The 27804-nt window shown below is 41.4% G+C and overlaps 1 protein-coding gene across 1 annotated transcript; it reads left to right on the plus strand.

The window, feature by feature from the left end:
* Positions 1-1017: 1017 nt before the first annotated feature.
* Positions 1018-24217, plus strand: LOC139471244 (succinyl-CoA:acetate/propanoyl-CoA:succinate CoA transferase-like). The gene is made up of 8 exons (XM_071253541.1): positions 1018-1200; positions 5366-5518; positions 8598-8837; positions 10875-11063; positions 13764-13979; positions 14629-14766; positions 15990-16118; positions 22985-24217. Exons 1-8 carry the CDS (start codon positions 1029-1031, stop codon positions 23167-23169), a joined length of 1422 nt encoding a protein of 473 aa, XP_071109642.1. The 5' UTR covers positions 1018-1028; the 3' UTR covers positions 23170-24217.
* The last annotated feature ends 3587 nt before the right edge of the window (positions 24218-27804 follow it).

The raw sequence follows: 27804 nt of genomic DNA on the forward strand, positions 1-27804 counted from the left end.
TCTACGCAGTTGGGATACAATGACATGCATCAACCAAGTCAGCGCGCCTGACCAGCCGACCCCGTTAGTCGCCTCCTATAGCAAGTAAGGGTGCTGAAGGCCCATATTGTAACGCGGATCTTCACAGGCCGGATAGAATAGGGATCCCAGGTTGATTAACCTCCAGTTATCGCAATACATATGAGGTCCTACCACACCGAAACCGTATGGCCTTTCTTGTAAGTTACGGACTGGTATAAACTAATGCACAGCCAGCTCCAGGGATAGCGGTGTGATGTGTGCAGGGAACCTCCTCTCCCCAGTGTTTAACGCAGATTACGTGTCAACCCGCACACCCGTGACTATCCCCCAAAACAGGTTGTTCTCTACGTGACGTGGGTAGTGTGCATCCCCACTGTTTCAACATCCTGGGACCCGTGAAGAACCGGGGTAGAATGGTTTTTCAGCAACCCATGCTTGCCCTAAAAGGCGACTATGCTTGTCGTAAGAGGCGACTAACGGGATTGGGTGGTCAGGCTCGCTGACTTGGTTGATGCATGTCATTGTCTCTCAATTGCGTGATTGATGCTCATGATGTCAGTTACAAGATTGTCTGGTCCAGACTTTATTTACAGACCGCCGTCATATAGCTGGAATATTTGTGAGTGTGGCGTTAAACAACAAACAAACAAACACACAAACAAACAACATCCTGGATCTGCCACTGCGAATTGATCAACAAGTTGTTTACAACCACTGTCGATGTCCGTTGCATGCCGCTGTCACAATAACACGCGAGCCCAAGATTATACACGATTACCTCCCTTGCGCCAATCGATAATATTTGATTACTTTATACACATGAAACACAAGATATCATGCATGTTTCATTGTTCACGCAAAGCCAGAGCAATAGGATTCCTAATGACCATTAATATATGAATAACGGCACACCTAAAGTACACCTCACATTTAGGTCATACAGTCTGCATTTCCGGTGCGCTCGCACTAAATATATTATCGTCTGCTACGCTTGATGGTTAGCCGGTATGGCGCTGACAAGCCGCTCCGTTCGCGCTCTGTTGACGAGCAGTGTCCGAAATATAAATGGCTGGATATCAAGGACATATTATCTATATTCTTCCGAACCATTTCATCCTTATCCAGAACGACAGCCGAAATGGATGAGCGCGGAGGAGGCCGTGTCAGTTATCAAATCTGGTAAGAGCTGTGTTGTGGTTTTCATTCAGGATATTTACCGGTAACAGACGATCCCGCCTCTTCCTCATCCTTACGATGGGAAACAGCACAAATAAGTACAGTGTGGTGATTAGTACAGTCATACTGAGTAGAGCATATATATAGACAGATTGATAATGTGGATCGTTACTGGCGCGGGTATTACTGAAATGTCCTTACAATGGCAATATTTACAGCGCTGTAGTCGGGAGTGTATGGGGACCAGGTAGACTTGCACAAGTAAATAATAATTAGTTTAAACCATAATTTCTAGATTATGTAAATAATATGATCAAGTTGGCCCTGTAAGAGACTGGAGTCCTTGTACTGTCCACATATCTAGACTTGCCTAGGAGGATAGATTTACTACACATCCATGGACATTTCTTTCAGTAGAGCCTTGGAGCAAGGCTAGGGACTAGGCGAACATCGGGCACAAAGTGCATGCACGCGAGTTTACCTGGCAGTCATACTGAAATCAGTTTCGTGAATTGTGTAAATTAACGATGTGTACGTCATACATATTTTGTATATGTATATATTTTGCTTGGGTACATGGCTACGTTTCCGTACCTAATACCCCAACAACATAAATTCTAAGATATACTGTTCTGGAAAACTCTCTCATCTGTGACCAGCTGCCCTGGTGACCTGTTTGAGTGTGCTGTGTCATGACAGAGTAGGTCGCTGATTTGAAGCTGTCGTTGTGTTATTGTAATATTTCCGAACTTCATTCAGTCAAACTAAATATATAATCATAACGATTGACATTACCTCCCCGCTATAACACGGAAGGGTCCCTGTCGTGATTGCGCTGACGAAACTGAATCAACAGGTACGGCCTTGCCCTTGCCAGGGTCAGACAAGGTCTTTTGTATGTCATCTTTATTACACTAAAAAGAACAGACCGACGTGATAGTTTCATATTGCAGGTTACAACGTAATATGCATTTTCCTCGGAATATTTTATTTCTACCGGTTGACATGATCACCTCGCTATAACATGAGGAGGTACAATGTTATTGCGCTGACCCATCCTTACAGATAAATGATTACTTCCCTCTTTGAGATGTGATAAGACGCCATATATACTCAGAATCCTGGAATACATTTCCGTAACGAATACTAACGATTGACAAGACCACCTCGCTATAGCATTAAAGGTACTCGTTATTGTGCTGACCCATTGTGGAATGACTTGCTGCAGTCCCAGCCTGACTATTTCATTTTAACGATTGCCTTCACCGCTCGTCCGCAGTGGCAGGGTCAGTGGTGGTACACGTTGAATATTACTATATTCAGGGGCTGTTTTTATATATATATATACCGTCAACTGTTTTCCGATAAGCGAATTATCTGACCTTTTTTATTCTCATTTTCAGAGACTATCAGTATATAGACTCTGTCAATTTAAATATGTTTTGCCTCTTGCTATCTTTGTCTTCAGTTAGATTCAAACTCTCTCAAAACTATAAATATCAACTAACAGCACACGCGACACCGACGATATCCAACATGACTGATAAATGCATGTCCAGTTAAGTACAGTGTTCCCTCCAATAGACATCGGTTGTATTTGTCATCAGTCTGGAAGATTAGAGGCAGGGTGCAGAACCTATTCAACAGAAATAAAGTCAGAAATAATGTTCAAATAGTTCTTAAAAACGTTTTCTTAAATTGGGAGTAAATCTAAATTCCGCACAACCCACTAATACCCAAGGCGTTCCGCTGCTCACATATGGGGTGAGGTGAAATGGGGTTTAACGTCGCGTTCAAAATTATTACACTTATATAGCGACGTGCATGCACGTGTATGTGTGTGTGCGTGTTTGGCTGCTTGTACTAGATACTGAGATACCATGCCGCAGTTTAACATGAATACCCCACTCAGACAAAGTGTACTGACTCCGAGCCGACCAGTCCTTGTTTTAGCCCCTTAATGCCGAGCGCCAGGCAGGGTTACAACAAGTACCATCTTTTAACGTCTTTTGGTGTGACGCGGTCGGGGATCGAACCCCGGACCTTCCGCTCTCCGGGCGGACGCTCTACCATTAGAAAACGGGAGCTCACATATGAAGCCTTCTGATCATTTACAGAACATTTTGTTGAAATATATGTATACTGAACATATACATGATTGTATGGACGGGTGGATGCTATGTACATATGTAGGACATCCATTTACCTCTAATACCGCTCATAAGTAACTAAGTTATGTCCTAGACGGTCTCTAATTGTGTCTATTCTCAGGGCACAGACACACGGTTTGACGCCTGATCTGCCTTGAAAGATAAAATCTCTACACTCACCAGGCCGTGCCTTTACTCGTGCTTGCACAATAACATATTCATACCGTCTGTTCGGCTATATTTATTGTCTTCAACACGTGCCACCAACATAACCTTTGTATTGATGCATAGTCATGACATGATTTGTTTTGTTTGTTTGCTTGTTTGTTTGTTTAACGCCGCACTCGGCAATATTCCAGCTATGTGACGGCGGTCTGTAAATAATCGAGTCTGGATTAGACAATCCAGTGATTGACATTATGAGCATCGATGTACGCAGTTGGGATAAGATACCATGCATCAACCAAGTCGACGTGCCTGACCGCCGATCCCGTTAGTCTCTTACGACAAGTACAGTCGCCTTGATGGCATCTAGAGATTACTGATTAGAACTGGTTCCCATGAACCTGTGCTGTTTGTACGAGGTGACTTAATGTGGATCGAGTGGTCAGGCCTAATGACTCCTTGATAGTGTTTCATCGTACCATGGCGCGGGTCGTTGCGCACAATATCAATCACTGGATTGTTTGGTCGAGACTCGCTTTATGCACAGGTTGTCGTGATATAGCAGGGATATTGCTGAGTGAGGCGTTAAACAACAAACAAGCAAACAAACAAACAAGCAAACATTTTTCCTGGAACCTTGTTTCGTATACATTACATAGCGGTTATCACACGAGTGTGTTTTGGGATGGTATAAATCCTGTATTCGGAATAAACATTGTATTTAGCGAGCCTTAGCGAGCTCAGTACATAGTGTTTGCTTCTAATACAGGATATTTACCATCCCCAAACACACAAGCGTGGTAACCTCTGTATCATATGTCATTCGCCAGTTCTATGCTCAAAAATCTCTTTCTGTTTCTCACAATCATTACATAAACATTGCATGTTTTCCTGGAATGTACGCATTAATATTTGTAACGTCAGAGGGTAAGTGATGTGTCAGTCAGACAGTGACAGTAGACAATATAGTTCCAACTGAAATAGAGATTACTACACGAGTGTTTTTTAGATATCACTTATCTTACGAGTTGTTTTAAAATGTATCTAACGAGCGAAAGCTAGTTAGATACGCTTTGAAACAACGAGTTGTAAGATAAATGGTATCTGACAGGCACGAGTGCAATAATCTGTTTATTACACACCCTAAGATCGCACCTTTTGATCATCGAATCAATGCATTTTGTCTGTTCGCATAATCGCAGTAGCGCATTAATACATAACACAACGGTCATGAGTGACGTCATCCGACGTACTGCTTACCATTCATAAATAATGTGACCCCACACCTAAACCTAAAAAGGTTTCCGCCATCTGAGGATTATCAAGTCAAACTAGATAAGATCAAAGAACCCTCATGATGCCGAGTTAAAAAGGTCATGTAAGTAATCAGAAACAATCTGTTGTTTATTGTTTTTTTGTTTTCCAATGTAACCAAGAGAATTTGTAAGAAATACAGATAACTACCGTCGTCGTGCGTGACTTTGCGTCAGTCATGGCGTCACGCAAGACGGATCCTTTCACGATTTCAGTTAAATATCCCTGGTCATTTTAATGTATACATTTTTAATTACATAATTCGTGCTACGATACTTACCACGAATATTCTCAAATTCGTCAGCCAAAGTATGCAACAATTATTAGCTTTGTTAGTGACCAACCACATTTTATAAATATTTGATTAATATGCAAATCACCAAAAAGTAACAAAAATAAAAACGCCTGATTCGAAGGTTTTTTCGATGAATGAGAAATAGGACTTACACCTTTTCACCTGACATTTATATGGGGAAACAAGAGAAAGATGCTCTGAAGAACAAGCAATTAATTCCTGTGCCTTGGTTCCGTTATCTCAGGGCACAAGGTGTTCCTCCACGCCGGGGCGGCCACCCCCATCACCCTGGCTGACGCTATGGCCGTGTACGGGAAGAAAGCGGGGCTGAGGAATGTGGAGGTACTGCATCTCCACTCTGAAGGCCCGGCCACGTATGCTCAGCCCGAATATAAAGGTAAGCACACGACCAGATAACCTATTAATGACTGCGACGATAAAAATACAGTAAACTACGGTTATAACGAACACGCTTATAACGAACTGACTGACGGATATAACGAACTTACTTTTTTGGTCCTGACTATTTGCTGTTGTTATACTATATATATGCTTAAAACGAACTACGGTTATAACGAACTAAAATTAGTAGTCCCTTTGAGTTCGTTATAACCGTACTTTACTGTATATATAAATATGAACGATGTGCGCTATCGTCCTAATTGATCATTTCCGATTAAACGTAAACGTTGGGCGCTCAATATGTCGCTGCTTGACATACAGCGAGGTTTTCTTTATCGTGTCAATACTTAGTGTCACTGTGTTTCTGTGTCACTGTGTCACTACTCATAAGTCGTAACTGGTAGGTAAAACACTGTGAGGGCACTGGGGGGGGGGGGGGGGGGGGGTGGACCAACCTTTCGACTGTTCTTGCTGTAATGTACATATTTTGTACAAATTAACATCACTTCGTATACCCACACTTAGAGGACGCCATCGAGTCATATCCAAAGGCTGACAGATTTAGAGTAACACGTGACATATACATGTAGCAATGGAATTTAATTCCCGCTCAACAGTGTTATAACATGAGTTTAGTTTTACACCACTTTTAGCAATAATCCAGCAATATCACGGCGGGGGCCCCAGAAATGGGCTTCACACATTGTACCCATGTCGGGAATCGAACCTGGATCTTCGGCGTGACGAGCGAACGCTTTAACCACTACCAGGCCGCCCCTGAAGCTATTACATGTTCCGAGGGCCATATTTTGGCAGTATTTCCTATTTTTGGCCCCTCTTCACATTTTCCTCTTTAAACACCTGTAAGTGTCTCAGTGTCAGCTTGTGTATGCCATCACACCCACATACTGCAGTTATCTAAATACACACACGACACAAACCTCATTTACGAATCACGACTTGTATCTTTAAAGACTTGGTTTGCAGATACATGTGTTTTAAAATATTAGGGTCATTAGGCGAAATGCAAATTTTTTTTTACAAAAGCATATGTTTTCAGAGCCAAGGTAAGATGATAAACAATCAATAAATTTAAACCATGGCTCCTTTGTCTCTGACCGTCGTCCAACTAACTATAACACCACTTGGCAACGTCGGAACTTCCTTTTTCCCGTATACTTTATCTTGATGATAGAACAATTTCATGAAAATCGTTTGTCGCCAGCGGGATTAGAACCAGCGAAGTCCGCACAGGAGGTTAACGAATGTAGACTTCAGCCACGGCGACATGGGAGAAATTGTATGAAATTAACAACTGAATATTTACTAACATCAGTACTAATTGTTTTTCCGTTTGTGAACTGCGAAATACGTTTTATGCATTTTTTATGAAGTATGTTACTCTATGCACTCTAGTATTTGTACAGTACTTGTGATTTGGTAGACTAACATATAGTCTCTGAAATGAACATATCATACAGAAAATAAAAATCTAATAAAAAGGGAGCCCAGTGATTCTCTTCATTTCCTGATACTGCAGTAATCTAGACTTGCCAAACATTATAGACTTGCATGGGCTGTAGTTGATATAAATGTATCAGGGTCTGTAAGACAGACTAGTCATTTGGTAACTCTTCGTTCAACGAAACGAACAGACAGAAAATAAATTACTATTATCTTGATCAGGGCTATGTTTGCTCATAATAGGCCCATCAGCATGGGCAAGTAATATCTAGGTGATTGATAAAAGTGCTCCAGTTGGTCCAAAACGAATGGTATTCTTGCCCCGGGACATGCGTTTCATAACCCAAATCGGCAAAATGCGAGGTTCACGTGCGAAAGGCTCGGGGAACATATTTCACGTGCTTCCAGCAGGGCCGCCTAACAGTTGAGCATCGAGTTCCTGATTATCTTTCAAAATACCTTTAACAAAACAATGTTTTTAATCATTTTAGGTGTTATGAATGTTGGACATGGTATAAGTATGTCAGACCACGAGGACCCCAGTGTCTAATCGTTGAAATGCTGCGCGCCTCGTGGTTAATTAACCATTTCAACGATTAGACACTGGGTCCTCGTGGTCTGACCTATACCTCGCCTCGTTGTAACGGTACATTTATATATGACGGACAGTGTTATCGATGCGATAAACTTGGCATCACAATCAGATAAAGATGCAAATAAGGTCACTTGGAAGGAACTACTTTTATGCTCCATATATTGATGCCATATCACTTGCTCAATAAACTTTAACCTGATATTCCCAATAGGTTTAGCTGGGAGTTTCCCGGTGTTTTGGTTTTTGTTAAATGATAAATGAAGCGGTTCACAGTAGTGGTGTTGTGTTGTATTTATACTCTATTCTAACGGTATTTCAGTGAGTGGTGTGATTTCTTGACCGTGGTTGATAATTTTAAGACAAACGTTATTTGACATAGAGATTATTGTCCTCGCAGTTTACAATTTCTATTGCTAATAAAGGACGTAGACGATACGGTAACATGGTCACCATATGATCGCTGAATACAGTTTCTGTTCTTATATAGGATATATACGATACGGTAACATGGTCACCATATGATCGCTGAATACAATTTCTGTTCTTATATAGGATATATACGATACGGTAACATGGTCACCATATGATCGCTGAATACAATTTCTGTTCTTATATAGGATATATACGATACGGTAACATGGTCACCATATGATCGTTGAATACAATTTCTGTTCTTAATATTGGATATATACGATACCGTAACATGGTCACCATATGATCGTTGAATACAATTTCTGTTCTTAATATAGGATATATACGATACGGTAACATGGTCCCCATAGGATCGCAATTTTATTCCTAAGATAGGATATAAACGATACGGTAGCATGGTCACCATAGGATCGCTGAATACAATTTCTATTGCTAATACATGATATATATGATAAGGAAACACTTATCACCTATAATCTATATTCCTTTCAGCGTCTATATCAATCTCATGCAATGAAGTTTACTGCACATAAAAATACATCCAAACAACAGTAAAACAGTAAAATGAATTTATTTTTTTCAGACCATTTCCGATCCAACTCGTTCTTCATTGGCGCTAACGTACGAAAGGCAATAAATTCCGGAGATGCTGACGTCATCCCGATCTTTCTCTCGGAGATCCCGCTTCTTTTCCATCGTCGACTGATTCACATCGACGTGGCTCTTGTCTCCGTGAGTCCGCCCGACAAACATGGCTACTGCTCTCTGGGAGTCAGCGTGGACTGTGCCCGAGGTGCAATGCAAAATGCCAAATACATTATAGGTGAGCTCAACGATAGAAATGAGTGGGTATTGTTTTACGCCGCTTTTAGCGTCATATTTATGCCCTACCAAGGTCGGCACTACTAGAATGACCGTCACACTTTTCCTGTTGTGTGGCATACGGGTAACTGAACCCTCAGCGCAAGATGGCTGTAATCACTAGTGAGTGAGTGAGTGAGTAAGTGAGTTGGGTTTAACGCCGCTTTTAACATTATTCCAGTTATATCACGGCGTGTCAGCTTAATGTGGGTGGAAAGCCCGAAGTGATGCAGGTCTCAGACGTTTACAATTCGGTGAAACCCACGAGCACGGGTATGGTGCTGACAAACCTAGAAACATTATTGGGGCGAACCGGGATTCGAACCCACAATCATAGGTTTCTGGCGTGCCCAAGGGACGCAACTCTGCACAGCGAATCGCGGCGCCTTAGATGACTGGGCCACCCGTGCACCCTGTAATCACTAGGTTAGACAAAGACCCGGATAGATGGGCGAGTGAATGTTGTTTTACGCTATATTTAGCGGTGTGTTATGATTATAGATAATTTTGGTGTTGTGGATAGAGCGTCTGCCGTAGAGTGGAAGGTCCAGTCCATGTCATACTTGAAAGTCGATGCAAGGTTGAACTTGTTACTATGTCTGGCGTTCGGCATTATACAAGGACAGCCCGGTTCAGAGTTCGCATACAGAGTCTCAGTGGGGTTAAACTGTGGCATGGTATCTCAGTGGGGTTAAACTGTGGCATGGTATCTCAGTGGGGTTAAACTGTGGCATGGTATCTCAGTGGGGTTAAACTGTGGCATGGTATCTCAGTGGGGTTAAACTGTGGCATGGTATCTCCGTGGGGTAAAACTGTGGCATGGTATCTCAGTGGGGTTAAACTGTGGCATGGTATCTCAGTAGGGTTAAACTGTGGCATGGTATCTCACTGGGGTTAAACTGTGGCATGGTATCTCACTGGGGTTAATCTGTGGCATGGTATCTCACTGGGGTTAAACTGTGGCATGGTATCTCAGTGGGGTTAAACTTTGGCATGGTATCTCAGTGGGGTTAAACTGTGGCATGGTATCTCAGAGGGGTTACACTGTGGCATGGTATCTCAGTGGGGTTAAACTGTGGCATGGTGTCTCAGTTGGGTTAAACTGTGGCATGGTATTTCAGTTTGGTATTCATGTTAAACTATGGCATGGTATCTCAGAAGGGTATTCATGTTAAACTATGGCATGGTATATCAGTGGGATAATCATGTTTACTTGTGGCATGGTATCACAGTAGGGTATTCATGTTAAACTGTGGCATGGTATCTCAGTGGGGTTAAACTGTGGCATGGTATTTCAGTTTGGTATTCATGTCAAACTATGGCATGGTATCTCAGAAGGGTATTCATGTTAAACTATGGCATGGTATATCAGTGGGATAACCATGTTTACTTGTGGCATGGTATCTCAGTAGGGTATTCATGTTAAACTATGGCATGGGATATCAGTGGGATAATCATGTTTACTTGTGGCATGGTATCTCAGTAGGGTATTAATTTTAAACTATGGCATGGGATATCAGTGGGATAATCATGTTTACTTGTGGCATGGTATCTCAGCTCCATTAAACCGAGTACATGCAACTATACAACAAAAGAGCATGCACGTCGCTGTAAAAGTGCAATAATCTCTAACGTGGCTTCCCCACTTTACGTAACCTGCGTATATATCACGGTTGCATTGTAAGTAATTGAGTTCAAGAGCAGTGGTTGAACCACGGGGTAAGGTCCAACCATATAGCCACTGAAGTAAAAGTAAAGCTTCACTTTCCAGGACAATATCATATTATTTGTTTCTACTTGGTGGTTATGGGGATTACGTGACAGACTAGGCATTTCATAATATTGTTTACCATTTCTATTCCTACGATCTTATCCGAAAAGTAAGATGTGAGGTTCCATAATTTTATTTAAAGAATTCTGCCAAAAGGGATCCTTTCTTTGGGGAAAATGGTAAAACGGGACCAGATCATGTATGGATGATCTATTGATTAACTTCTAGGCCTGGTGAACAAGCAAATGCCGCGGACATTCGGAGACGGCCTCATACACCAGTGTCACTTTGACGCCATGGTCGCGGAGGACAGACCCCTGCCAGAGCTTCAGAAGAGCACAGCGTCGCCCCAGGAAGAACAGATTGGCAAACTTATTGCTGAGAATCTCGTCCAGGACGGAGCAACCCTTCAGATGGGTAGGTCGAGTGACTGTTGTTTTGTTAAACGCGGCACTCAGCAATATTCCAGATATATGACGGCGGTCTGTAAATAGACGAGACTGAACCACACAAGCCAGTGATTGACATCATGAGCATCTATCTATCTTTGATTGTTTGTTTGTTTGTTGTTTAACGCCGAACTCAGCAATATTCCAGCTATATGACGGCGGTCTGTAAATAATCGAGTCTGGACCAGACAACCAAGTGATTGACATCATGAGCATCGATCCACGCCATTGGGATACGATGACATACATCAACCAGGTCAGCGAGCCTGAGGGTGGTCGGGGTGGCACGGGTGGCCCAGTCATCTAAGGAGCCGCAATTCCCTTTGCAGAAATGCGTCTCTTGGGCACGCCAGAAACCTATGATTGAGGGTTCGAATCCCGGTTCGCCCCAATTATGTTTCTAGGTTTGTCAGCACCATACCCGTGCTCGTGGGTTTCACCGAAGTGGTAAACGTCTGAGACCTGCATTACTTCAGGCATTCCTCCCACATTAAGCTGACACGCCGTGATATAACTGGAATACTGTTAAAAGCGGCGTTAAACCCAACTCACTCACTCACTCGCTCACTCACTTTGTTTACCGGGTTGAACTTTAAGCAACGGGCCCAAAATGTTAGACAATGAAATATGTCATAACCTTTAGTGGCCAATGGATTCTATCGTCTACCAATAGTGATTTTGTTCTCTTCATGTTTATGGAATACGGCTTCAGTGACGGGTCCAAACTGTTCAGGCAGACCTGAAGGTCTTTGTATAATCAACAAAATTATGTTACAAGTAAGGCATAAATTCCAAAGCATTTTGGTTTATGAATATATTTGATCTATTAAACATTTGTTATAATTGAAATAACTGAAAAAATGAAAGTTACTGACGTTCTAAATTCTTAATAAACTTACTTTAAATACTCGTTTGAGTGTGAAAAGATGTCGGTTTTTTATACCCCGTTTCGAAAAATGGGGTATATAGCGATCAGCATGTCCATTTCTGGAGCAAAACTTCTAAACCGTTGAATATTTCATTCTTGTTGAAGGTTGCTATACAGATCAGTCTAGTGGTGAACTGGTGCCTTTTAAATTTGATTATTTTGTATTTTTGATAAAATTTCATGACGACAAGGGTATAGCTCGTTTCCGGAGCAGAATTCAACAACCGTTTAATATTCCTGGATGACATTGGCTGCACAGATCAGACTAGTGGTGAGCTGGTGTCTTTTGATGATTAAGGATGTTGAAAAATACAGCATTATTTTTCTTCACTGAACTGAAGGTGCCTTATGGCAATGAACCAAAAGCGGGGTATAAGTTGCCAAACTCCATACCCGAGTTGCATCAGAATGGGGGGAGATGTCATCTAATGGTGACTCTTGTTTACTTTAATTTATATCATATGTGAATAGTTTTAACGCCTGACCTGTAAACAATGTCCTTTAAAACATGATACAAATAAAAAATACTGTTTTTTATAAGGATGAACACCATACGATTTACCTTTTACCTCACATTTTTCCAGGTAATCAGTAGACTTGACAAATTCTATTGGTCAGTATATGACAGTAAGTTGAACTTGGGTTTTCTTAACATTAATGTAGTGCTCAGTCCTCCTAACAGATGACTCGTTGGATCTCGCATCCCATCGCATCGCTCTCACAAGCCAGACAACATTAACAAAAGAGGGAGATTTTACTACACTTCATGTTGTTTGAGATAATGTGCACACAGTATGGGGGGTTATCTCCCATTAACTGTCAACAGCAAGGCTTTGTTAAAGTAATCGGGACACGATATCACAAAAATACAGGGAAGATAGTCTGTTACTATGGAATGACATAACAGTGCGGATCGCGGTCGGGGTTTCCTCATGCAGAAGGTATGGGTTCGTTTCCCGGCGTGTGTGCAGTCTCTGAAGCATTTTGATGTTAGTGTTCCACGCCCTAATATATAAATTGCAATGCTGCTAAATCGGCGTAGAGGAACATACTCGGTTCGTGATTTGCAAAGTTCTTCCGAAACAAATGCAAGGCAAAAGAATGAATACACTTGAAAATTGGATTTGACTAAATATGTAAAATCGTTATCGAAACGTTTTGCGCTAAAAAGTCACGGAAACTTAAGGTCCAAACCACGACAATGATACCCGTATCAAATACAGTAAACTACGGTTATAACGAACACGCTTATAACGAACTTACGGATATAACGAACTTACTTTTTGGTCCCGACTAGTTGCTGTAGTTATGCTGTATATATGCTTATAACGAACTACGGTTATAACGAACTAAAATTAGTAGTCCCTTTGAGTTCGTTATAACCGTACTTTACTGTACATGACATCGAAGTTATTACGTGACGCGCCCATACCAGAGAAACATTTCCTATTTTTCTTGCTTCACATAAATGTTGAATAGTGTCGAAACCCCAATTTATTAAACGGTCGCCTTGGTGACCGCCGGAAAGCTGAAACAATAGACAAAACGTGTATGTAAATTGTGACACAAATTCCGGTCACAAACAGTTTCAAGTGTGCGATTTCTTAACAACGGGCGGTTGGGTTGCCTGGTGGTGAAAGCGTTTGCTCTTCAACCAGGTTTGATTCTTGATGCCCTTATGTGGTTGGAACTGTGCGAAGAGGGTCGAAAACCGATCTTACTCATCCACTCTTAACCTAGGAATCGGCTCAATACCCAATGCGGTGCTGGACAAGCTGGGATCGCACCGTGACCTTGGCATTCACACGGAGATGTTCAGCGATGGCGTCGTGGACTTGGTGGAGACCGGTGCTGTCTCCAACACCAAGAAGATCATCCAGCCTGGAAGGATCCTCTCAAGCTTCACCATCGGCACAAAGAAGCTGTACGACTTCCTCGACAACAACCCGTCGGTTGGTGAGTACAACGTTGCTGATAGGGTTCTCGTCGTCGTGAAAATCAACATGGACAGATTGGGTATAATAAAATGACACAATAAAAAATGAACTTAAACAGCCAACGCCGATTTTTGAAAGACTGGTGTTCAGCGTGGTTTTATAATAATTTCTTTTTCAAATTGGCTGTCTGATATCATAATAGTTACGTGTATGTAACATAGGTACATAATAAAACAAATCGCCGTCATTTGCATGAAGTTCAACAGGGGAGAAAAAAGCTCAAGAAGCGCGGTAACCACTTTTCTAAACGAGGTTATAAAAATCGGACGCCCACTTGTGCAAATATCCCTTCTCGCGCACCAGTGTATTGTTTCAGTCATCCAATCGGCATTGTTGACGTCATTCGTATCTTATTGTGACGTAAGGTCAGAGTGACGTCACACAGAATGACGTCATATCCAAAGGTTGTTGACGTCATTCCACAAATCATGATTTTCTGGGCAAGGGGTTGTGATCAATGCATTCTTCTAAAGGGAAGCTCAAAAGGATTAAGAAAAAAATAGTTTTAGAGAAAGTTCTTGCCACTCGTTTCTAAAAATATCAGTATGACAAACATGCTCGTATAATAATCCTTATACAGATCCTTTACATATCTGTACTCCCTCCAGTCATGGTTGATGCGGCCTACAGCAACAGCACAGACATCATATCCCAGAACCCTAAGGTGACGGCCATCAACTCAGCGATTGAGGTTGACCTGACTGGGCAGGTCGTGTCCGATTCCATCGGGACCAGAATGTACTCAGGTCAGTGAATGCATTTTTAAACAAGAATTTATGTGTAGGATAAATACCCATGTGTAGATAATTCAAACACACTTTTGGGGCGATGGGATAGCCCAGTGTTTAAAGCCTTCGCTCGTCACGCCTGGGCCGGGTTCGATCCCCACATGGGTGCAATGTGTGAAGCCCATATCTGGTGTCCCCCGCCGTGATATTCCTGGAATATTGCCATGAACGGCGTAAAACCTCACTCACTCTCTCACGCACGCACGCACGCACGCACGCACGGACTCACTCACTCACTCACTCACTCACTCACTCACCCTTCCTTCTCGGAAACTGGACGTAAGATATCTTTTGCTGTCTTGAGATATATGTACTTAAAAAATGGGATTCTCCTGAAGAATGAGACCCGACTTGGATAACCTCTTCCCAATCCATTTTAATCTAAGTAAAACATGTTTAAACAAAGGGGAGTATTTTGGTTTTATCAACGCCTCTGTAGCCCAGTGGTTCATACATCAGGCTACAGGTCCGCCTGCGTGGCCTAGTGGTAGAGCGTCCGCCCGGAGAGCGGAAGGTTCGTGGTTCGATCCCCGGCCGCGTCATACCAAAAGACGTTAAAAAGATGGTACTTATTGTTACCCTGTCTGACGCTCGGCATTAAGGGACTAAAACAAGGACTGGTCGGCTCGGAGTCAGGATACTGTGTCTGAGTGGGGTCTTCATGTTAAACTGCGGCATGGTGTCCCAGTGGGCTAGCACTATAAATTGGCATCAGTTCGGACTAGTACAAGCAGCCACACACACACACATACACGTGCATGCACGTTGCTATATAGGTGCAATAATCTTGGACGCGACGTTAAACCCTATTTCCCCTCACCTCACCTCACCTCACCTCACCTCACCTCACCTCACCTCATTCGATACGAAGGTTAAAAGTTTTACCCACAGAAACATATAATCAATATTTTGTGTGTAAATTCGGGGGCTTCTATAAGGGAACCCACGAGTATGAAATAAACCCTCATGCCTCTTAAATTGTATTAAATAGATGTTCAGGGGTTTCAAAGAGAGACTATTGGAATATATTACAGGGTGTATATCGAGAGGCAACAGTTTTGCATCACATTTTGGATATTATAAGTTGAGATATTGGCTTGATGGTGCCTACTTATCAGCCCTGTACTTGTTTCCTAAGAAAGTTATCACCAATATGCATTCCAAGTCGTCATCGATTCTAGGTTTCGGGGGTCAAGTAGACTTCATCCGAGGCGCGTCCCTCTGTCGAGATGGGCTGGGAAAACCAATCATTGCCTTGCCATCACAGACAAAGAGGGGCGAGACAAAGATAGTTCCGCTCATCAAGGAAGGTGAGTAATCACATTGAAAAATTAACATGCTTCCTAACTTTTGCCAAAAATATCATTTGAGTCAACAAAAAAACTGCATATTCAATTCTTTATTTCAGTATATAGGCCATAGGCCCACGTACAAATACTCATTGAAAAATACAGTATGAGGCAGATGACAGAGGGTATTAAGTGACAGTATTTCGTATTGCAAGTGCTTCCAGTATATACTTAACAGAATTAGTTACAATACTAGTGCGGTTACAAGATAATAGAGTATTATATTTAAATAAGGTAGTCTTGGAAGAGTAATAAATAGGTAAATACTTATTTCTTACATATCTGTAACATGGGCAGACAAGCATAAAATGAAACTCATCTTCAATTTCCTGTAAATTACAATATCTGCACTGCCTATTACAGTACTCTATACCGCATCTTCTACCTAAATTTACAATCAATGGCAACTCGCCAAAAAATTCTTAACAAACAAAACATACGTCTATAATGACGGCTTGTGATTTCACAGAGATACTTTTCAACTGTTAGCAATGACTTATATTCCTTATACATTGATAATTTACGTATTTCACAAACTTTACAATACCAGTCCTGTTGGTTACAGTCTTTTAACCTTTGAATAAATGCATTAATAAAGAGGGTCTCATTACCAACTTCCTGCGAAATCCACACGTGGCCAAATCCATAACTGAATAATAGTCTTTTGACACAAGTTACCCATGTAGTGCGATTAACTTCATCTAAAGATTTCAGCATTAAATAACATTGCTTAGGGTATCTATAACTGGGTAAAGATAACAATTTCAACCAATATTTAATACATCTCTTGTGATAATCAATAAATAAGCCATATCTACCACATTCGCCAAGGGCAGCAACATTTGTAACATGACTTCCTATTCCAATAGTAAATTTACAGAATTTAATCTGAAATTTTTCAATTGCTGCAATTTTTGAATAGCCCCATATTTCTGAAGTGTATAATAATACAGGCTTAATTTGAATGTCAAATATTTTAAAAAGTATATGTACGGGTATGTTCTTCAAAAAATGCTGTAATTTCTTAACGACGAACAGAGCCTTATTTGCCTTCTGAACAAGAGAGTTGATACCAGTCGTCCAACACAGCCGATTTGAAAATAACAAACCTAGATCATTATAATAGGTAGACACATTAACATTAACATCTCCAAACCTCCATTTCTCAGCACTCCTAAGTTTTCCACCATTTCTGAAAACTAAAATTTCAGTCTTACTATGGTTAACTTCTAAACCCCATTTAGTACAGAACGATTTAAGGATATTAAGTTTTCGTTGGACACCAACTACAGTATCATCAACTATGCACAAATCATCGGCATATAATAACAACAAAATGTCTAGAGATTCTTGACTCACAAATATTCCCCTCTCGCCGGAGGAGTGCAACATTGATTCTGATTCAACAATAAGCAAAGAGAACAATATAGGGCTAAGGGTGCAGCCTTGGCGTACACCACTTAAAGTTTCAAAGTAGCAAGTTGCTGTGCTATTTGATAACTTTACAGCCGATTTCACTTTTAAATACATATCTTTAATGACATAAAATAACTTTCCATGTATACCCTTATTTAACATGACATACCACAACAATTTATTTACACAATCAAAGGCTTTTCTAAAATCAACAAATAAACAGTAAAATCTGCCATTAGCTTTAGATAAGTATTTCTGTATTAGACTTTGCAACACACATATATTATCAATGGTGCTGTATTCAGCCCTAAAACCTGCCTGAGACTCTGCTATCTTATCGTAAATGTCACAAAACATAGTAAGCCGTTTATTAAGAATAAAAGTAAATATTTTACCCAATACATCACTAAGTGTAATACCCCTATAATTGTTAACATCAAATTTGCTGCCTTTCTTATGAAGGGGAGTAAGTAAACCTCGAGCCCAATCCTCAGGAAAATTACCACTATGCAATATAGCGTTATATAATATAACTTGATAAGGAAGAAGATTACCCTTGCAACACTTTATCATTTCTGGTAGAACTCCATCGGGACCAGCCGCCTTACCATCTTTCAAATGATTAATAGCATGTAAAATTTCTGGTTCAGTGATTTCACAATTCAAAATATCTTTTAATTCTTCATCATTACAGACAAAACAGTTAGATTCCTCGTGTTCATAAACAAAACTCTCAGCGGAAGCAAGATTATCATGATCAACATCATAATCAGTTATATTCAAAATATTTTTAAAGTAGGAGACCCATTCTGATGGAGCTATAAACTGAGTTGCATTACTGTTTTTTGATACAAGTCCCTTCACTTGGTTCCAGAAGATCTTAGGACTACAAGTATGAGACATTAAATCCTCAAGTAATCGCTCTTCAAAAATCAATTTCTTTTGTCTACACATATTTCGATACGCATTTCTTAACTGTCTCAACTGTTGTAAATAGTTCAGATCACCAGTTATTCTAAACATATTAAGAATACGATATTTCTCATGTTTCAACTCTTTACATTCGCTATCATGCCATCTTGCTCCTGAAAATGTACATATGTTTGAGCTTGTAATTACCTTCATATCACTGACAGAAGCACAAGTAATGATCAATGATGTCAATTTTGTAACTGCACAATTAACACCGCTAGAAATTTCACCCATGAAATCATCAAAGCTATATGATGATAGCGAGTCCCGAAGTAACTCAGAAAACGCTTCAGCCTTACCAGCACACCATCGGTATCTACAAATAGATTCTGCATTATCACCATTCATGTTACTGATAACATTCTCTGTATCTGTAACAGCAAACTTAAACACAATGGGAAAATTATCTGACTCACATCTTGTGGCTACACTGAAATTATAATTAGTACTAAATAATTCAGATGAACATAAGCAATAATCAACCATGCTGGCACCCCCACCAGCAAAGCATGTAAAATCCCCGCGGGGATCTGATTTTGTTCTCCCATTCATCATATGTATATCAAGAGAACAGCATAAATCTATTAAATCTCAACCATGGGAGTTTACACGATCATCTGTCCACTTTCTAGATATGCTAAAACTGTCAGTTTTATAATTCAAATCTTCCAGTGAAGGAATGTATTTGTTGCCATCCTGTAAAATATAATCCTTTAAGTTGCCTGTTCTAGCATTCATATCACCCATAATCACAAAAACAAAGTCTTCAATATCAGCATCTGTGATGCACGAGAGCAAACAGTTTTCTAAGTAATCAATCCCTTTCTGCAGTCTTGGATCGCTCCGGACGGATGAATATACAGGGTGAATATACACACACCCATATAAAATACCATATGTGTAACCAAAAAGTTTCTTATCCAAAAGCACGAAAATACAATCAGTAAAGTCAGACCAGATCTTCTTGATGTATTGACTTGCAAAATGGCTAACGCAAACGGCAACACCGCCTCTGTTATTAAAGTCCCGTTGGTTAATATAAACAGTATGGTTTGTAAATATAGAAGAAATGTCATCTTTATTTACATTGTTCCATATTTCAACAAATCCAATGACATCAAACTTCAGACAATACTGTATAAAGTCAGAGTCAGCTAGACTGCATACAATGGATATCGATGCAATAAACCAGTCCGATTATCTTGGCAACGATATCCCATACCTGTTTAGGTACTTGCTCGATAAGCTATTGTATAACGTTTCCAGGAGGTTCCATGGATACGCGTTCTTCCACATACAGTCAAGTCCCGTTAATCTGACTTGGTTGGTTGCATATGATTATGTCGGATTAACGAGTATGTCAGATAAACAAAATTAAGTTATATCAACGTTCGTGATCGAAAATCGGACAACTACACGATAGATAACTATACAAACACGTTGCAATAAGATATAAACGAAATATTCACAATATTGGTAAATAATCGAGTCTGTACCAGACAATCCCGTGATTGACATTATGAGCACCGAACCACGCAAATGGGATACGATAACATGCAGCAGCCAAGTCAGCGAGCCTGACTACCCGATCCCGTTAGTCGTCTCTTAATAGGCTCGCTGACTTGGTTGATGCATGTCATCGTATCCCAATTGCGTGGATCGATGCCCAAGATATCAATCACTGGATTGTCTGGTGCGCACTCGATTATTTCCAGACCGCCGTCATATAGCTGGAGTATTGCTGAGTAAACAACAAACGAACAAACAAAACAAACAAATAAGCGCATACGGTGGTGCAGGCTGAAACGCAACACTTTGTTTCCCGGAAACATGATTGTGGGTTCGAGTCCCTTTTTGCTCTGAATGTGTTTCTAGGTTTGTCAGTATTATACCCGAGCTCGTGGGTTTCACCAAACTGATAAAAGTCTGAGACCTGCATCACTATGCGCCTTCCTAACAATAATATGCTGACATATGATATATTGTTTGTTTGTTTGTTTGTTGACGCCGTACTCGGCAATAACATTGAGACAGGACACCTCACGATAATTAGTGATTCTAAAGTCTTATTTACTTTCTGACAGTTTAAGGTCAATGGATAAGGGTTATGCGATTTTGGTCATATGGACTTTGACCGAGTCGAAGTATACAACAAATTACGTAATGCTTTCACGTGATTTAAGTGCAGTCCCATGATGTACTTTGGACTCGATATTGCTTGAATATATCTTAAGGAGGCGTAAAACTATACTCACTCAATATATGATCTTAATAACCGTTCAGCCCAGGTCAACAACCTTCCTTTACGATACTAATGTCCTAATATGACCGTCTTCATAATTAAAGTACTAATGTCCTTATATGACCGTCTTCATAATTGAAGTATAAATGACCTAATATGCCCACCTTCTTAATTGAAGTACTAATGTCCTAATATGCCCGCCTTCATAATTGAAGCACTAATGTCCTAATATGACCATCTCCATAATTAAAGTATTAATGTCCTGATATGACCGCCTTCATAATTGAAGTACTAATGTCCTAATATGACCGCCTTCATAATTGAAGTACTTATGTCCCAATATGACCGCCTTCATGATTGAAGTACTAATGTCCTAATATGCCCTGTCTTCATAATTGAAATACTAATATCCTAATATGACCATCTTCGTAATTGAAGTACTAATGTCCTAATATGACCGCCTTCATAATTGAAGTACTAATGTCCTAATATGACCGCCTTCATATTTGAAGTATTAATATCCTAATATGACCTGTCTTCATAATTGAAGTACTAATGTCCTTATATGAACGCCTTCATAATTGAAGTACTAATGTCCTAATATGACCGTCCTTATAATTGAAGTAACCAGCTTGAGGACACTTGGAAATGATAGTGCGGGCATATTGTCTGACAGCGAACTTTGATACAGGCTACCTCACGATATTCAATGATTCTAAGGTATTATTTACTTTCTGACAGCTTTAGGTCAATACATAAGGGTTATGCGATTTTGGTCACATGGACTTTGACCAAGTCGAAGTATACAAGAATTTACGAAATGTTTTCACGTGATTTCAAGTGCAGTCCGTTGATGAACTTTGGACTTTGATACTGTTCCCTAAAATATTTCTAACGTGATACGATTACACTACATTTCCGACATGGTGACCTTCAAATAGACCCGTGAAGATCTGGGGTAGATTAGGTCTTCAGCAACCCATGCTTGCATTAAAAGCGACTATGCTTGTCGTAAGAGGCGACTAACGGGATCGGGTGGTCAGGCTGGCTGGCTTGGTTGATGCATGTCATCGTATCCCAATTGTGTGGATCGATGCTCATGATGTCAATCACTGGATTATTTGGTCCACACACGATTATTTACAGACCGCCGTCATATAGCTGGAATATTGCTGAGTGCAGCGTTATACAACAAACAAACAAACCTTCAAATAATCAGTATTGTTTGTCATCTCATGTCCTAAATTACCATCTCAAACTAGAACGAATTTCGCGTTTCAAAAACAAATTCTCGCTGTTTTGACAGAAGGGACGTAAGTTTGTCTGTGTCTGAATTGTAAACACTCTGCCATATGCGTTTGATAGAAGTATAGCACAATAACATCCCGTCAGTTCATGATATGAACGCAGACACTATGGAAATTAATGTATTTGTGAACCATATTTCCACATGCCCAATGTACTGGGTCCGATTTAAGGTGTGTGTGTGTGTGTGTGTTTGTTGGTTAACGCCCCACTTAGCAATGTTCCGGTTATAAGACGGCGGCCTGTAAATGATCGAATCTGGACCAGACAATCCAGTGATTGACATCATGAGCATCGATCTAGGCAGATGGGATACGATGACATGCATCAACCAAGTCTGAAAAACCTGACCACTCGATCCCGTTAGTCGCCTCTCACGACAAGCATAGTCGTCTCGTAGAACTGAAATTCTCTTCAAAGCTGCATCAACCAAACTAACTCGGATCCATTGTCCCAGGGGCGATAACCTCAAGATAGAGTCATGTTGCCGCCATGTTGTGTTTTAATTTAGTATTAGGAACTAAACGACCTCAACAAAAGCAAAGTAACAAAGCCAAATACTGTTGACGTTGCACGGCTGGCCCAGTCGTCTAAGGCGCCGCGATTCGCTGTGCAGAATTGCGTCCCTTGGGCACGCCAGAAACCTATGATTGTGGGTTCGAATCCTGGTTCGCCCCGATTATGTTTCTATGTTTGTCAGCATCATACCCGAGCCCATGGGTTTCACCGAAGTGGTAAACGTCTGAGACCTGCATTACTTCGGGCTTTCCTCCCACAAAAAGCTGACACGCCGTGATATAACTGGAATAGTACTAAAAGCGGCGTTAAACCCAACTCACTCACTCACTCACTCCAAATTGAATACATGTTCGTGTTTTTCATTCGTTTGTAGGTGCTGGAGTTGTAACGACACGAGCGCACGTGCATTACGTGGTGACAGAGTTCGGCATCGCCTTCTTGTTCGGCAAAAGCCTGCGACAGAGAGCCTACGAGTTGATAAAGATAGCTCACCCCAACCACAGGGAGCAGTTGGAAAAGGCGGCCTTCGACAGACTCAAATGTATGCCTGCTCCGTGATTGGACGATGTTCACGAGCCTAAAGTGTATGCCTGCTCCGTGATTGGACGATGTTCACGAGCCTAAAGTGTATGCCTGCTCCGTGATTGGACGATGTTCACGAGCCTAAAGTGTATGCCTGCTCCGTGATTGGACGATCTTTACTGGGTTCAAGTGTATGCCTGAAAACAAACACAAATTTGTTATGATATATTTTTGGAATATGATATAACATATTTATGACACGGGGGCCAAGTGATCTTGTTGGTGCAGAGTTACGTCCCTTATACAGGGTCTGGTCGCTGGGTCCAGTTTATATTCTCAATTTGTCAGCCATGCTTGGGTATTTCCTTGTGTACGTCTATAGCCAACGTAACTTTCTACAAACACGGCCTGATATACCTGAAATATTGTTTGTTCTCGCACTCACTCACTCATTACATGTGCACATATTGTTAATTGATTTTCTTGTTCTCATTTGGGATTAATCGGAGTGCCAGTGAGAAATCCACTGACTACTGGGCCTCCAGTACGCCATAGGCACGGTGGCCCAGTCATCAAAGGTGCAACCGCTGTGCCGAGTTACGTCCCTTAGGAGCACCTGGAAACCAGGAAACCTGTGATAGCGACTTCGAATCCCGGACTCGCCCTGATTATGTTTATAGTTTTGCCAGCACTCTACACGTTGGTTTCACCAAGGTGGTAAACGTCTAAGACCTGCATCACTTCAAGCTGCACTCCTACATCAAGCTGCCACCGTGATATTACTGTAGCATTGTTCAAAGCTGCGTTAGCCCAGTTTACTCACCCCCTCACTAACTCAGTGTCCCACACTTGTGGTTTGTTTGTTTAACGCCGCACTCAGCAATATTCCAGCTATATGACGGCGGTCTGTAAATAATCGAGTGTGGATCAGACAATCCAGTGATTGACATCATGGGCATCAATCTAAGCAATTGGGATACGATGACCTGCATCAATCAAGTCAGCCAGCCTCACCACCCGATTCCGTTGGTCGCCTCTTACGACAAGCATAGTCGCCTTTCACGGCAAGCATGGGTTGCTGAAGACCTCGTTTAACCCGGATCTTCACGGGTCCCATGCTTGTGGTAAGAGGGGACGTGGGTGGGCCGACTCGGTGACATGGTTGATGGCAAGGATCGTCATGCATGCGTTCCGTCACAGGTTTGTCTGGTCCATATCGTTTTTTTACAGGCCACCGTGATATAGCAGGACCATTGCTATTACGTCCAACCAACCCCACTAATTTATGTTTGATGCTCGTTGTAGTGTTTTGGTTTTTGGAAGCATTTGTTTTGCGATTTTTCGCAGCCTCTACATTGTGTCTTTAATGTACACATTTTACTTTTTTCAGATGCTATATCAACAAACTCACAAATGTCATTTTGCATTTGTATACCTTGTGGTGAACAAATTTTAATATCGTCAAGAATGTCGTTTTGATTGAAATACAGTTTGTCATTATTCCTTTTGCTGTTGGTTTGTTGTTTTTTTTGAAGATGTACTACCAGCCGTTCTTCCCTACATGGGTGTCAAGGTGAGTATGTCAATTCACCATCGTGAAACCAACGGAGCTGGACATACAGCGAGAGACACACCGAACATTTTTAAGTCCATATAGTGGGGATTCCGGGATAGAACCTATGCTTCTTAGAGCCGAATTAATACATCAGTCACCAGGCTCGGCGACTTGGCTGATAGTTGGCGACGGCGTGGATCGTTGCTCATATTATCGATCACTGGATTGTCTGGTCCAGACTCGATTATTTACAGACCGCCGTCATACAGCAGGAATATTGCTGAGTGCGGCGTTAAACAACTAACAAATATTACTTTGACAATAGCTAAATATGCTCATTTCTCTCTCATCTATGTCACCTCTAAAACTCGACTATCTTATCAAACTAAGGTGTGTTTAAAATTCGGTAAAGAGTTTTTATCCAGAAAGAGAACATTTTCTGATTTGACGTAATTCCTGGAACCAATAGCATCACTGCATTCGCCTTACCCACTCTATGAAATCCCCTTGGGGTCTCCGGTCACAATTGGCCCCGGCAACCTGTTCGTGAGAGGGGGGCAAATGGATCGGGTGGTCAGGCTCGGTCAGTGTGCTTGCCAGTCTTCGTACCCTGAAGGCGATAGACGATGCTCACAATCTCGATCACTGGATTGTCGAGACCAGAATTGATTATTTACAGGTCGCCGGCATATGAGCGGAACATTGCTGAGAGGGGCGTTAAGCAAACAACACACACACCTTAAATCGGCCCCAGTACATGGGCATTCCGTGTCCTACGAGTGTCTTTGGGCATGTGGAAATATGGTTCACAAATAGATTAATTTCGAAAAGTGTCTATGTTCATATCAAGTACTCTCGGGATGTAACTGTGTTATACTTCTTTAAAACGCGACCGCCTCCGTGGTCTAATGGTAGAACGTCCGCCCGGAGAGCGGAAGGTCCGGGGTTCGATTCCCGGCCGCGTCACACCAAAATACATTAAAAGATGGTACTTGTTGTTACCCTGTCTAGCGCTGGGCATAAAGGGGCTAAAACAAGGACTGGTCGGCTCGGAGTCAGTATACTTTGTCTGAGTGGGATATTCATGTTAAACTGCGGCATGGTATCTCAGTGCGCTAGCACTATAAATCGGCATCAGTCCGGACTAGTACAAGCAGCCACACAAACACGGCAGTACATGCACGTCGCTATATAAGTGCAATAATCTTGGACGCGACGTTAAACCCCATTTCACCTCACATCTATAAAACGCAAATGGCAGAGAGTTTTTACAATCTGAGGAAAAGACATAGGCATACTTACTACCCTTCTGTGAAAACAGCGAGAATTTGTTCATGAAACGAGAAATTCGTTTTTGTTTTTTAAAATAAAATAAAAAGTTTCAGCCGGTAATTTAGTACATGAGACGACAAACAATACAGATTATTTGAAGGTCAGGAAGTCGGAAATTCAAATAGTATGATAGAATCACGTTAAAAATATTTTTATGGAACGGTATCAAAGTCCAAAGTACATCAACGGACTGCGCTTGGAAATCACGTGAAAACATTACTTAAATTCTTGTTTACTTCGACTCGGTCAAAGTCCATACGACCGAAATCGCACATCAATTGACCTTAAGCCGTCTGGGAGTAAAAAGGACGTTAGAATCATTAAAAATCGTCAGGTGTCATGTATCAAAGTTCGCTGTCAGGCAAAATGCTCCCACTTTTATTTCCAATTGTACTCAAGCTGGGCCTTACACATTGTGCCAAAGTTGGGAATCGAGCCCTGATCTTCTGCCTGACAAACGAAGGATTTAACCACTAAGCTACCCCACCGCACCTAGAGCTGTAGAGGGTTAGAAAGGCAGTCATATAGGTTTTCTAAAACAACCATATAAGATCATATGGAATAGTATCGGATAAACGACATGACTTGGATTGTTGTTGTTTTTAAATAATTATGTAAAGTTCAAGACTGATTTTGATGGTGATATGCGTGAAGTTCGTACAGTGTGGTTGACAAAGGTATCACGTAATGTTGTCTTTGGCACACAATTTGAGTGAGTGAGTGTGTACGTTCGCCACTTTAAGCAATATTCAAGCAATATCACGGCGGGGGACACCAGAAATGGGCTTCACACATTGTACCCATTGTACCCATGTAGGTAATCGTCACGCTGAAGACCCGGGTTCGATTTCCCCTCTTGGCACAATGTGTGAAGCCTACTTCTGGTGTCCCGTGAAGATTCCGGGGTAGAATAGGTCTTCAGCAACCCATGCTTGCCATAAAAGGTGACTATGCTTGTCGTAAAAGGCGACTAACGGGATCGGGTGGTCAGGCTCGCTGACTTGTTTGATGCATGTCATCGATCCCAATTGCGTTGATCGATGCTCATGATATTGGATGCTCACTGGATTGTCTGGTCCAGACTCGATTATTTACAGACCGCCGTCATATAGCTGGAATATTGCTGAGTGCGACGTTAAACAACAAACCAACCAACCACCCTACTTCTGGTGTCCCCCGTCGTGATATTGCTGGAGTATTGCTCAAAGCCGCGTGAAACCATAATCACTCACTATAAGTGAACACTTATGCCAATTAATTTATATTGACATACAGGTAGTTTTTGTCAAATTTTGCGTGGCGAACAAATTTTACATTCGCATCCAATCTCATTAAAATCAGTTTTTGTTATTGCTAAACAAAGATCTGAGGATATCCCATTACGGGTCACGTCAGAACGACCTTTCATCCGACCAATCAAAGCGTCGCTTACCAGATCATGAAAATGACAGTCGTAATGTGTTTTCTAATCATGCAACCTCGAAAACGTTAACACGGGGTATTCAAAACGACAGTTACGGTCCGTACGACTGGTTCCGTCCAAAATGTCTCTCGCTTCCGTAGGATAAACATTTGAACGGAGGAGGCTTTGTAGGAAGCACGGCCATACAATCGCAACCGTGTATTAAACATTCCGGAATGTTCGTGTGTTCAGTTTTCAAAATTTTGATCGAGAACTGTGTCAACATATGTTTCAAACATAGTCTAAAAAGGAGGTCGCCAGGTTGGATCGAGTGCCGTAGACCTCGAGAAAGCTGCTTTCTAATTGGCTGATGTCGACTTCT

Source organism: Haliotis cracherodii, unplaced genomic scaffold (genome assembly GCF_022045235.1).
Source record: "Haliotis cracherodii isolate W230 unplaced genomic scaffold, xgHalCrac1.p SCAF_22, whole genome shotgun sequence".
NCBI lineage: Eukaryota > Metazoa > Mollusca > Gastropoda > Lepetellida > Haliotidae > Haliotis > Haliotis cracherodii.

Excerpts from the sequence above, each read along its gene's own strand:
- LOC139471244 (XM_071253541.1), top strand. The coding sequence starts at position 1,029 with ATGGCGCTGACAAGCCGCTCCGTTCGCGCTCTGTTGACGAGCAGTGTC. Across the intron at positions 5,519-8,597 it reads TGCTCAGCCCGAATATAAAG|ACCATTTCCGATCCAACTCG; the intron begins GTAAGCACACGA and ends TATTTTTTTCAG. Across the intron at positions 16,119-22,984 it reads AGTTCCGCTCATCAAGGAAG|GTGCTGGAGTTGTAACGACA; the intron begins GTGAGTAATCAC and ends ATTCGTTTGTAG.